General features: G+C 52.6%; 1 protein-coding gene across 1 annotated transcript in view; it reads left to right on the top strand.

The window, feature by feature from the left end:
* COPS7B (COP9 signalosome subunit 7B) overlaps window positions 1-9307 on the top strand; it is a 14094-nt gene extending 4787 nt beyond the window's left edge. Inside the window, exons 4-7 of the mRNA XM_027875366.1 lie at window positions 1082-1170; window positions 2912-3114; window positions 4423-4528; window positions 7934-9307. Of these exons, the coding sequence (XP_027731167.1) occupies window positions 1082-1170; window positions 2912-3114; window positions 4423-4528; window positions 7934-8092 (557 nt within the window). The 3' untranslated portion in view covers window positions 8093-9307. The remainder of the gene's footprint in view (window positions 1-1081; window positions 1171-2911; window positions 3115-4422; window positions 4529-7933) is intronic.
* Window positions 9308-12036: the final 2729 nt, after the last annotated feature.

Consider the following 12036-nt stretch of genomic DNA (forward strand, 5'->3'; position numbering starts at 1 on the left):
GGCGGGGAGAGCGGGAGGGGGAGGCCTGAGGTCGGCACATCCACAGGATTGGGGGCGGGGACTTCTCAGCTCTGCTGCTGCCTTCCTGTGCCTGCCTCGGTTCCCAAACGGCTGAATAGGGGTTATGGTCATTCTCGTGATCTTTCCCAGAGAGAAATACCAAGTGTCACTCAAGTATTTATTAAGCACCTACTGTATGCCCAGCCCTGTATGAGGCGCTGGGGATACAAAGAGAAAATATCCATCTATCAGAGGAGACCCCACGTACACAGAATTGAGTTTATAAAATTCACAGCAAAGGAAAGTTGGTGCTCCATTGTGGTTAGTGGTGCTGTCAGTTGTTGAGCAAAGCCAGAGTAATTTGGTGCGATTCTGTTAGGTGAGAATGAGCCAGAGGCCCCGGGGATCCCAGGGCTGAGATGATGCCCTGGAGGCCCAGAGAAAGTCAGCGCTCCCCCTGAGCCGCCCCAGAAGTTGTCTGTGGGCCCAGGGAGGGCAAGCTGGCCGAATGAACTGGGCGCTCTCACTGTCACGACATATTCTGGTGCCTCAGAGGTTCAGAGGAGGCCGGACTGTGCTCATGCAGGCCCAGGACGGGTTGGCGAGGGGGTGTGGCTCCCCGTGCTCGTTGTTCTGAACTGGTTTTTAAAAAGGGATATGTGTGTGTGCGCGCACATGTGTACATGCGTGTGCATGTGTGTATGTATATACGTGCATAGGGTTACCACCGATGCAGATTGGTGACTTGTCCATAGTGGACTTCTAGTTTTTGGCACCAACAGGCACCTGACTTACAGAGGGTCACACAACCAATATGTGTCAGCGGCTGGTCTTGAACCCAGACCTTCCTGGCTCTATCCCCAGTACTTGGCATACTGTCTTGTAAATAGTTTTAATTTTAAGATTTTATTTGGAGACTTACTGTTTGGCTAGATTATTTGTTACTATTGTTTTTAAGAAGAAGAAATTAAAAGCAGCCAGAATGGACCCCATGCAGAGACAGCAGAATCCCTGGCGTGGTTCGGTTGGAAGCCGTCTCACTTGTGTTCTCTCTTTTGTTTTGGGGCTGGGGCCTGAGCAGCCAACAAGGAGAGCCTGCCGGAACTCACCCCCGCCCAGAAAAACAAGCTGAAGCACTTGACCATCGTCAGCTTGGCGGCCAGAATGAAGGTACAGGCCTGAGGCTTCATGAAAAGCGGTCACGGTAGACTGCGCCCAGGGTCCTGCGAGAAGCTGTCGGAGGATTTCTCCCTGCCTCCGGGAGGCTGGCTCGCTGACCTCTGCAGCCAGCAGCTGGGCAGCCGTCCGTGGCCCCTGGCTGCCTCGGCCCAGCCCCCAGGGTCGAGGGGTGGGTCACAGCTGCAGTTGCTCTCCATGTGGTGTCCCTATCTCTCTCCCATTCTCTCCTCCCTCCCTCTGTCCCTTCCTTCCCTCCTTTCTTCCTTCCTCCCTCCCCTCCTTCCCTCCCCCGTTCCTCTCTCTCTGCCTACTCCCAGCAGTGACCTGTCCCAACTTCCGCCCTCCCAGAGTAGCTGACTGTTCACTTTTCCTCTCCTTGCCCGAGCTCTCAGCAGAGCATCTCGGTTTCTTTCTTTGATTGCCGTCTCAATACCTGTCATAATTTTTTGAGTCCACTCCATCTTCCCTTGACTAAGCCTGGCCCTGCTGGTGGAGCTCCTCTTAAAGGAGCTGGCCCCAAATGTGTGCTCACATTCCCTCATTCCTGGTGTTGTTTGGTTATTTTTCAGTCATGTCTAACTCTCTGTGACCCCGTTTGGGTTTTTTTTTTTTTTTTAGCAAAGCTCCTGGAGGGGTTTGCCATTCATTTTATAGATGAGGAAACTGAGGCAAACAGGGAGGTGAGGTGACTTGCCCAGGGTCACCCAGCTCGTCAGTGTTGGAGGCTGGATTTGACCTCAGATTCTCCTGACTTTGTGCTCTGTGGAACCACCGAGCCACCCTGTGCCCTGCGGTCATCGTCTTTCTTGTTATAGCCGAGATGCCTGTGAGCTTATCAGCCACGTGTCACGAGAGGCTCCTCTGCTCTTGCTGGATGTCGGCCCTTTGTCCTGACCTCTGGGGTCTCTGATTCCATCCTCTCTCCCACCCCCATTTCCCAGGTGCTCCTGCACGAGGTGTAAAAGGCCAAACGCAGAAGACATGGCTCAGGTTCTCGGCCTTGGCCCTGGGAGGGACCTGAGAAGCCACTGAGGCCAGTGCCTCCTGGGGCAGAGGAGGGGAGAGGCGGGGGGAAGCCTCCGCCAGGCTCCTGCCTTGATGAAGCACTTGGGGAAGGCCTGGAGGAGGTGTCCGGGGTCCCTCCCGTGGACCCACTGCTGCCAAGGCCTCCCTTCTTGCCTGTGCTTGTGGTCAGATTGGATGCAGAGCTCACCTGCTTCCCAAAGCTCTGATGGTTCTGTGGGTTCTGGCCTCTCCCCTCTACTGTTTGCAGAGAGAAGTTATGGGGGGATGTAAGGACCTGCCCCAGGATGGCCAAACTAGGGGCAAGGGATCTGGGAGGGCCATTAGGAGCCAACAAGTCCAACCCTCTCATTTTTCAGACGAGGAAACTGAGGCACAGAGAGGTTAAGGGACTTGCCCAGTCAGTATCTGAGGCCCAGGCCTTTTGACTCCAAGGCCAGTGCCTTCTTCACGATACTCTACCGCCTCTCTAGGTCAAAGGGGTAGGAGACTCCAGAGGCAAAGGTTTATGCTCTGGTTTGATTCTCACTGGTAGGACGGAGATCATTTCTCCTTCTCTTCTTACCCACGGCACCATTAGCCTGTTGACCGGCCAACGTGCCCCTGAAATGCCCTGGGTAGTATCCCTGTGAAGTCCTGGCTCTCGGCTGTGCCTCCTGGGCCCCACCGGGCGCTGGGTTCCTAAAATGTGGTGTGGCTTTATTGGCAGTGTATCCCCTACTCGGTGCTGCTGAAGGACCTCGAGGTGCGCAATCTTCGGGAGCTGGAAGATCTCATCATCGAAGCCGTCTACACGGACATCATCCAGGGCAAGCTGGACCAGCGCAACCAGCTTCTCGAGGTGGATTTCTGCATCGGCCGAGACATTCAAAAGAAGGACATCAACACCCTCGTCAAGACCTTGCAGGAGTGGTGAGACGGGGTTGTGCACAGGGCCAGCGGGGGGCAGGGAGGGCAGCCTTTCCCTCCTGGCAGGGATGCCCGCTAGTGGGACCAGGGTCTTCACCCCTCAGCCCCAGGTCTTCTGGCCTCTCGGGCTTTTTGGGCTCCTGGCTTTTGTAGCCAAAGCCAGGGGTCATAGGAAGGTTTTGCTTTGGCCTTTCTTCTCCTCAGTGCTGCTCTAGCCTAAAGCCCGTGTCCTCGGGGCTCCAGGATGGACAGTCAGGGAGTAGTGCTGGGCATGTGCTGGGCCCACTTTACACGCCTGGAAAATAGTGAGGCCAATTTCTGGACCCACCTCCCGGGGCATGGCACAGCTCAGGAAAGTTTCTGAAGGACGGTTTCAGTGGGAAAATGGGGCTTCTGCCACGGGCCACGCTGTTACCTGGTGCTCCGGAGGCTGCACAAAGACCCGAGTATCTGGTGGCTGGGCCAGGATGCCCACACACATAGAAAAGGGAGATCGTGAGGTGGCCACTGTCCAGCACAGAGAGTGGATTTTTTGGAGCCCCCTTCAATTTGAATTTGAACGGTATCTAACCAGCTCCAACTCTCTAGGAGAGAGAAGTATCCAAGACAACAACATTAAGGAAATCACATAAATGACACGTGGGTGAGTGGGTATGCCTATGTACACACGTAGACGTATAGATAGCTTTTATTTTTATATGTGTTTTCCCCTATTATTTCTGTATTACACATACACCAACATGCAGTTAAAGCATTCCCGTGTGTGATGTGATGCTCGTGAGTTAAGCCACAAGCATTTAATGCTGATGAGGTGCCAGGCCCCAGGCTAGGTGCTGGACCAGATTGATGCTAGCAAGGTTTAGAAAGAGGAAGGCAGCCCATTATCATGGAGAGAGGGCTGGGAAGACCAGGTCTGCAGGGCCTTTGAGGAGGGGCCTTCACTAGGTTCTCCTCTCTGGACAGCCAGTCCAAACCATGGCTCAGCGAGAAATGGAGTGGGCTACTGGTCGTTGCTGGCAGTGAGCCTCAGAGTCTACGATGGGGAGTTTTAATTTGGTTTAAGAAGTAATGAGCCTCTGACACACAGGTTATACTTGAGAAAAATGGCATTTGATGTCGGGTACGGTATCCCCTCCCGCTAGAGTGTTCCAGCTCCCCCTGGCCTGCCTCCACTACCAGCTTGTCTCCTCTGGGGCCAAGCTCTTGGGCTCACCGTCTCCGAGGGAAGTGGGCAGGCGACCTTTGTGGATGGGGACGGGCGTCCCCAGGTCTCCAGCTGACGTGACCCGGGCCTGGCTGTCCCCTCTGCAGGTGTGATGGCTGTGAAGCCGTTCTGTTAGGCATCGAGCAGCAGGTGCTGAGAGCCAACCAGTACAAGGAGAACTTCAGCCGGACGCAGCAGCAGGTGGAGGCCGAGGTAGGTGGGGGTGGGGTTGCCTCTGGCATCAGAGGAGTGATGGCGGCTGGCGCTGGAGCCCCACATTGGCTCGTTTGGGCCCCGGGGGTCGGACTGCCGTTGCCATTTACACATGGAGATGAGGTCAGAGTGAAAATGGGTGTGGGGGGGGTGGGATGTGGACAGGAGCATCCCAGTGACAGGTTCTGCCAGACCCTGCCAAGAAGCTTGTGCAGTCCATTACCACGGCAGTCATTTGGACTCATCCAAGGATAAGGCCAAGATGAGTGAGTGAAAGTTCAAGGTCATAGGTGACATTCAGGAGAGTTCCCACAGCACATTGTCTGGTGTCGTGCGGGGGGTGGCAGCAGCGGCAGGCTGGTGTCTTCAGACGGAAGAGGCCCCAGGGTAGGGGGGCAAGGGCCAGAGGTTGTTGGGAGGTGGGAGCCGAGGGTTTCCAGGACCTAGCGGGTCGGCCCGGGTGCGAGGCAGATGTCGGGGCCAGGGCGCCAGGGAGCAGAAGCAGGAGCCTGAGCCAGGGCCCCTGACCTTGGGAGACGGTCGTGGAGATGGGAGCAGGCGTGCGCGCCTTCTGCAGGGGATGGCGGGGAGGGGAGCTGCCTCGTGCTTTGGCCGGGTGCGCCCTGAGGAGCGCGGCCATTTGGGGCGGCGCCTCAGCGTCCTCTTGGCATCAGCCGTCTTGTTGACAGTGACTCTAACTTACTTTACGCCTTTTTATTTTTTTTCTGGGCTAATGTGAAGGTAAGCTTTGTCCCTGCCCACATCTGTTGTCACAAATGCTAAGGAAGGAAGGTTTAAATTGGCGATTGCAGCGGTCCAGCAGATGGTTCTGAGGAGTCACCTGTTCTTTCTGACTCTGGGACTCGTCTCTTGTGTGGGCTATAAAAATCCCCTTGCATAGACATTCTCCCTTGAGGCTGCTGCTCTCTGTACCCTGATGGGGGGGATGGATTCAGAAAGCTAGGGGCCCCAACCAGGTGAGGTGGATTCGTTTATTATTTCAAAGAAAAGACCGTTGCGCTAGCTGAGCCAGATTGGAGCTCTGTGGCAGGCCGGGCTGACCTGCTCCCTGACCTCAAGGGGCTCCCAGTCTAATTAACACGTATTTGGGGTGTCGGCAGGTGATAGACAAAGCTGCGGCAGTGAGCAATGAGGGGGGTGAGAACACCCCAAGCTGATTTGGGCGGCAGCATTGTAGTTCTCTAGAGACAGGTACGGTGTCAGGAAAGCACACGGTGTGTCTGGCAGCCAGTGGTCAGTCTGTCTGCAGTGGAGGGCTTTGGGTGGGGAGGTACAGGACAGAGTTGGAATCAGTATAGGCGTCTTTGAAGGCTCAGCTGAGGTGCTGGGACTCCTCTGTAGGCCGGTCAGTGCTCTTGGGCCCTTGGGATGCAGCCCTTGGGTGTGAGGGAAATGGTGCTTCGGGAGGAGAAAGTTTTGAAGAATTGAAGAGAGAGAGAGAGAGTGAGTGTGTGTGTGTGTGTGTGTGTGTGTGTAGCAGGGTGGGGAGCATGATCTGAACCCAGGCCCTCTGACTCCTTGCCTGCTCCTCTCTCTCCTGCACCAGAGGGTGCTCACAGCCCTCCTGTGCCCCCTGCCCACATGCCAGCTCTTGAAATCGTTCAAGCCTGCCCTCATTGTCCCGTGAGATGATGCTAGAGGGCAGAGGAACTTTGTACGTGTGATATTTGGAAAGAATTGGCACCTCCTCAGAGAGCGCTTTCACTTTTATCAGTGACTCAAACTGGGATAGATGACACGAAACACTTCAGTTTCTCAGAACAATTGGGCTGAATCTGAGAAAGAAGAGATTTTAGACGAATCATTGACTAGACCGGCACTTTCACAGTTGTTTTTTTGACCCAAGTAAAGGTGGAGGAGGCGTTGTGACTCAGTCAGGGGGTTTAAGTGGACTGCATACGCACCATGGGGGGGGAGAGTCCAGCGGCCCAGCCTGCCTCTGGGGGCGTCAGTGCATGCCTCGTGTCCAGGATGAAGGAAGTGGTCGGTCTGCTGCAGACCCCTGCCCCACTGAGGCCCCATTTGGGGAGTTGCAGTGCGGCTCTGACAATGTCCAGGGTGGGGAGAGGACTGAAAATTGTGCCGGGAACAGTGAGCGTCCTGTGTTGTTGAGGAGTGCCGATGACTTGTCAAGCACGGCAGGGCTGTGTGGGAGGAGCACATGCCTCTGCCCACCCTGGAGGCTTTAAAAGAGGCCTGGGAGATCTCCATTCAGGGACGGGCTGCACTAGATGGCCTCTGGAGGCGGTCCAGCTCTGATGGCCTGTGATTCTGACCAGCCAAGTTCACCGTCCATAACATGGTAGAGTCACTGAGAAATGACCTTTTGTGGGAAGGCCGGTGAGCGGTTTTCAGGAGAGAGACGCACCTGGCTGATTTTTTTAGATCTTTGTGGACCAGTAGACACGTAAATTCAAGGGATGTCACGACTGCTTAGGAGTCGAAGAAGCTCTTGACAAGACTGCCAAGGTCTCCGAGGTGTTCAAAGGTGACCTCCGGGAGACGAGGTGCAGCTTTGTCCTGGCAGAGGGCAGGGGTAAAGGGCCTTGTCCTGGATGGACGAGTTGTCCTGGGGGATCAGTGTAAGGACCAGGCATTTAGCATCTTTGATTGGGGCAGACGCCAGGCCAGTGGGGAAAGACCATCTGTAGAGTTTGAGTGAGCGGGCAGAGAAAGAAGGGGCAGACAGCTGGTGGCGTCTGCAGCCGGTCCTTCCAGCGCGAGGACTTGGGCTCTGGGTGTCCTGGTCGCCTGCTGTGCTGCTGCCCGTCAAAGGTTGGCATGGGATTCAGCTCACCTTAGCCAGCATTTGCCAGCTTCCTCCTGGGTGCGAGGCCCTGTTGGACATCGTTAGAAAGAGTTGAGAACACGCAGCTTAAGAGCATCCTCTGGCTTGTCCGAAATGCGAGTGAGTTGGTCGGTGCTTGGAAAAGAGCAGCCTGGGGGCAGCTGCTCCATCCCGGGGGCAGCATTAGAATCCCTCTGATGAAAGGGAGCCTTCCCTGGTAGAGAGCTGCTGTGGGCGGCCTGTGTGGCTGTCATGGTGCTGCTCTCTCGGGTTTGCTTTAAGGCCCGAGCGTCCATCACACACCTCGAGATGATCGGAGGCGTCCCCTGCCCCGTCACCTTGCCTTGGCTCCATTCTGACCTCCAGCCTTCGCCTCACCTGCGCCTTCTTTTCAGCTAAGAGGGAGTCAGGCCCTTCTGTTACGGCCCTCACTTGTTACTTAATCTGCCTCTGTTCCCCAGTTGTGGTGGTTCCGCAGGCAGGGTTCTAAAGATGGCCGGGGGCGGGGGGTAGTCGCACAAGGCGCTAATGCGGCCAGACCCCTGCAGGGCATCCGTGACAAGGACAGGCGCCGGTCGCCTCTCATGTCTCCCCAGGTGACAAACATCAAGAAGACCCTGAAGGCCACGGCTTCGTCCTCAGCCCAGGAGATCGAGCAGCAGCTGGCCGAGCGGGAGTGCCCCCCGCACGCCGAGCAGCGGCAGCCCACCAAGAAGATGTCCAAAGTCAAAGGGCTGGTCTCCAGCCGCCACTAGGGCCGGCCGGGGCGGCCGGCGCTCACCGGGCCGGGGAAGGGGACAGCAGGGGCCGTGTCCCTCTCCTTTGGCTCTCAGTGGGCTCCGGAGCTGCCCACTAGGCCGTCCCAGGTCTCCCCTCACCCACTTGGTACGGTTCTTGCTAAGCCACGCTCTCACTTCCACTCGTCCCCTTCAGACTCAGGGGCTCCAGGGAGGCCATCTCGTAGGGTCAGACACTGCCCTGCCTCCCCCAGACTCCTCTCCCGCCTGGCCTGTATCTGCACTGTCCAGTGGTGACCATCTGTCAGACTGACCCTAGGTCAGAGGAAACTGTGGCCCACAGGTGTTACTCCTCCAGAGAGAGGAGGCCCTTCTCCGGGCGAGACCACACATCCCTCCTTCCCACACCAGACGCCCCGCAGGCACACGTCCCTCCATGGGGCGCCTCCAGCCAGGCATCAGCAAGCCAGGAGCCTTCTTCCTGCCTCGTCACCAGTCGGCAGCTCCGACTTGAGCGGCAGAGGGACGTCCTGGGCTGTGTTTACCAAACCCACGGGTTTCTTGCCTCCTAAGCCTAGCTCACGTTTCTCACCGGTTGGAAAGAACCGGCTGAGCTGATGCCTGAGCCCCCCCCGAACGGTGCTGTGTGTCTTTGCTCGGTGTGGTGCTGGCTGGCAGAGGCTGCCTGTCCGGGTGACACGCTCCCTTTAGGCCACCCTGCTGCCTCTAACTTCTCAGACCTCCTTTGTCCAGTGCAGGGCCACGCTGCTCGCTCCCCGGGGCAGGCTGTAGATGCCTCCCCTCCCGAGACCCTCAAATCCCATGTGATTCCATCTTTGGTGGGAGCGTGGTGCTGGGGCCCCCATCTGGAGGATTTGCTGCTGTGCCCAGCCCTCGCTTCTCCTCACTTGGCAGTTGGCCCAGAGCCCTTTGATGGTGGCATTCTGGCCAAGGGAATGGAGTTGACTGGCATTTCGGAATTCGAACTGTTTCAGGTTGTATTTTAGGTTTTTTTGTACAGGTTTTGACTCGAACACATTTCAACATTTTTTTCCTTTTTTTTTCCTTTGTTGACATTTGTTACAAAGCAACAGCAGGTGATTCACACCTAGTTGGAAGGTTTTGTTTTTTCAAAAGTGGGAGGTGGGGATTCTGGCCTGATGCTGAAACATCAGCTCAAATGGAGGAAAAAAAGCACACTTTAGAAAAAAATAAAAATGCCAATTTAATGTACTCAAGTGTGGAGCAGGATTGGTGCCACTGCTGGTGGTTTGGGTTGTGGGAGTCGTTTGGTGCAATGAATTTCATCCCAGGGAGGACGCCCAGCAGCTGTCTACCATTGATGAGTGAGGGGGATGACAGGTTTGCGTGCTCGGAGCTCGGTGAGAAAACATGCATTGCTCTAGACCTGCATTTGGTGTGTGGTCTCTGTTCCCCCAGACCACGAAAGCTCTCCTGCTCGTTTTCTAGACCAGACTTCTTAGACTCGCTATGCAATCATTCACGTTCAGCATTCTCCTTTGGTCTTTGACTTTTTCAGTCAGGGTGTGATCTTTGGCCCATAGAAAAGCACCGAATGAATCTTGGGTGAAATAGGAAATTCATCTCTGAATTTTCTAAAGTTCATTGACTACTGCTTCTTGGATTTCTAAACTTGCTTCGGAACTAAGAGGTGGTGGTCAAAAGAAAATTAAGGTAAATTTGAATAACTCAACGACTCAGATACTTACCTTACTGACCCTTATGTACTTGCAGTACAAAATCTAGTACTTATATTGTGAAAAGGGCCCCTTTCCACTTCCACTTCGTTTAAAGGTCATAGAAACAAAGCTGTGAACTGGAATGTCTTAAATAGCCTGGAGGTGACAGGGAATGGAAAGATTAACTTTGTTTTCTTATAACTAGGGTCCCATGGGTGATGGGGGTGGGATGGAGAAACTTGGGAACCTCACCCATATCTGAACCAGGCAAGGGAAAACAAAAAGGATTATAGTGCTGGAACATAGTAAGATAAGTGGAGGAGAGGGTTGGGATAAAAAGGAAGAGGGCAGGTATTTAACCAAAGGGTAATAGAGAATCACGTCAAGTTAAACTAAAGTTGGCGTCAAGTCAGTTTTATTTATTTATATTTTTAAGTGTAAAGATAATTTGTATCTGAGTTGGGAAGAGAGGAGATTAGGACTACCTTCTGAAAAATTCAAATGGATATATGATCTAAACACAAAAACGGGAAGAATCCAAGATTATATTGCTGACAGCAATGGATTCAGGGTGAAAATTCATAACCAGGTGGGATAGAAGAGGTCAAAAAAAAAAAAAAGAAAGAAAATTTTCATTATATAAAAACAGTTTTGCACGAATCAGTGCAGCTAGAGCGGGGAAGGGGAAAATCTCTCAACTAAATAGCTGTTAAAGGTCTGACAATCCAAAACCTACAGGGCATTGATTTTCTAAAATGAATAAGAGCCATTCCACAAAATATGGCTGATCAAAGGATATAAGGTTTTTAGAAATACAAACTATAGTACCCAAAAGATAAATGTTCCAAATAATAATCAGAGAAATGCAAATTAGAATAAGTCATTACTTCATGCCCACCAAACTACTTGAGATTTTAAACGATGGGAAGACTTATTAATGGAGGGGCTGACAGGTATGTTGATTTGCTACCAATAGAGCTATGAGTTTGTTCATTCTGGAAAACATTGGAGTCATATCAAAAAAAAAAAATTAATGACTAAATTCTTTATATTCTGGCCCAGAAATTGTAGTACTAGAATAATATCCAACAAATTATTTGATAGAAAAGATCTATAGGTGCAGAAATGTTCATAGGAGCATTATTTGTGATAAGAAGCTGGAAACAATATTTGCCTAACAATTGCAGACTGGCCAAGCAGATGATAGTATGCTAATGTTGTGGAGTGTAACTGTGCCATGAGAAATAGGAAGTCTTCTGATGCCTAATGAAGAAAGCAGGGTCGAGGAATGGCCAACTATACTACAGTACGTAAATATAATGGAATGTGCTTGTAAAGTAAGAAATGAGGAAGATGAGAAATTCAGAGAAACATGGGAAGATTGACAGAAACCGATGCAGAGCAAATTAAACAGAACCAGCTGAACAATGTATATGGTTACTATGGTAAATGAAAAGCATTAAAAGCAAGAAATCTGAATAATTATAACAACTTATCATGGTGCTGGAGAATGGACAATGAAGCCTATCACCCTCATAAGGGAAACTGGGGCCTAGAACGGTTCGTACGATAACAGACGTGATCCCTGCTGGTTTTTCTTAACTGTTTTCCTTTATTCATTCTACACACATTCAATGAACACTGTGGGGAGCAAAGATGAAAATGAAAATGGAACCTGCCTTTAGGGAGCCGACATTCAATGTGACATGTAAACAGATAAGTCAATACCAAAAAAAAAAAAAAAAAAATTATGCCCAGTGTCATGGAGGCCTTACACAGAGGCGGAGCTGAGATTCAAAGCCTATGTCTGTAAATCCACTGTTGCCTGTGCTGACCCAGGCTATCTCCCAATTGGTAATTTACTGGACGGCAATGGTGGGTTCCAAAGGGACCGCGTCAGTCCCTCCCCGAAAGGACTCAACAACAGAACTCCGCTGTCTACAGCAAATACAACGTTTATTTGTTTGGTTTTTGGCAGGGGGTGGGGTGGGGAAACTGAAGATTTCAACCTTGATTGAAACTAAGCATTTCCGGAAGTAAAAGTGAGGGAGAGTGCAGCCCAGGTGTGTAAAGGTAGGCCCGGGTTGGAATGGCGTGTTTGGGTGTTAGCAAGAAGACCATGCATGATGGAATACAGAGTGCGTCCAGGGCCACAATACAAAATCAGACTTGGAAGTGACCTCCAGGGCACTCCAGTCCAATGCAGACCTAGAGGAAAATTCATCCCTACGTTTACTAGGCATTTACTAAGCACTTAGTGCC

This window comes from Vombatus ursinus, unplaced genomic scaffold, assembly GCF_900497805.2.
Source record: "Vombatus ursinus unplaced genomic scaffold, bare-nosed wombat genome assembly UNPS02014808.1, whole genome shotgun sequence".
NCBI classification, from domain to species: Eukaryota; Metazoa; Chordata; class Mammalia; order Diprotodontia; family Vombatidae; genus Vombatus; species Vombatus ursinus.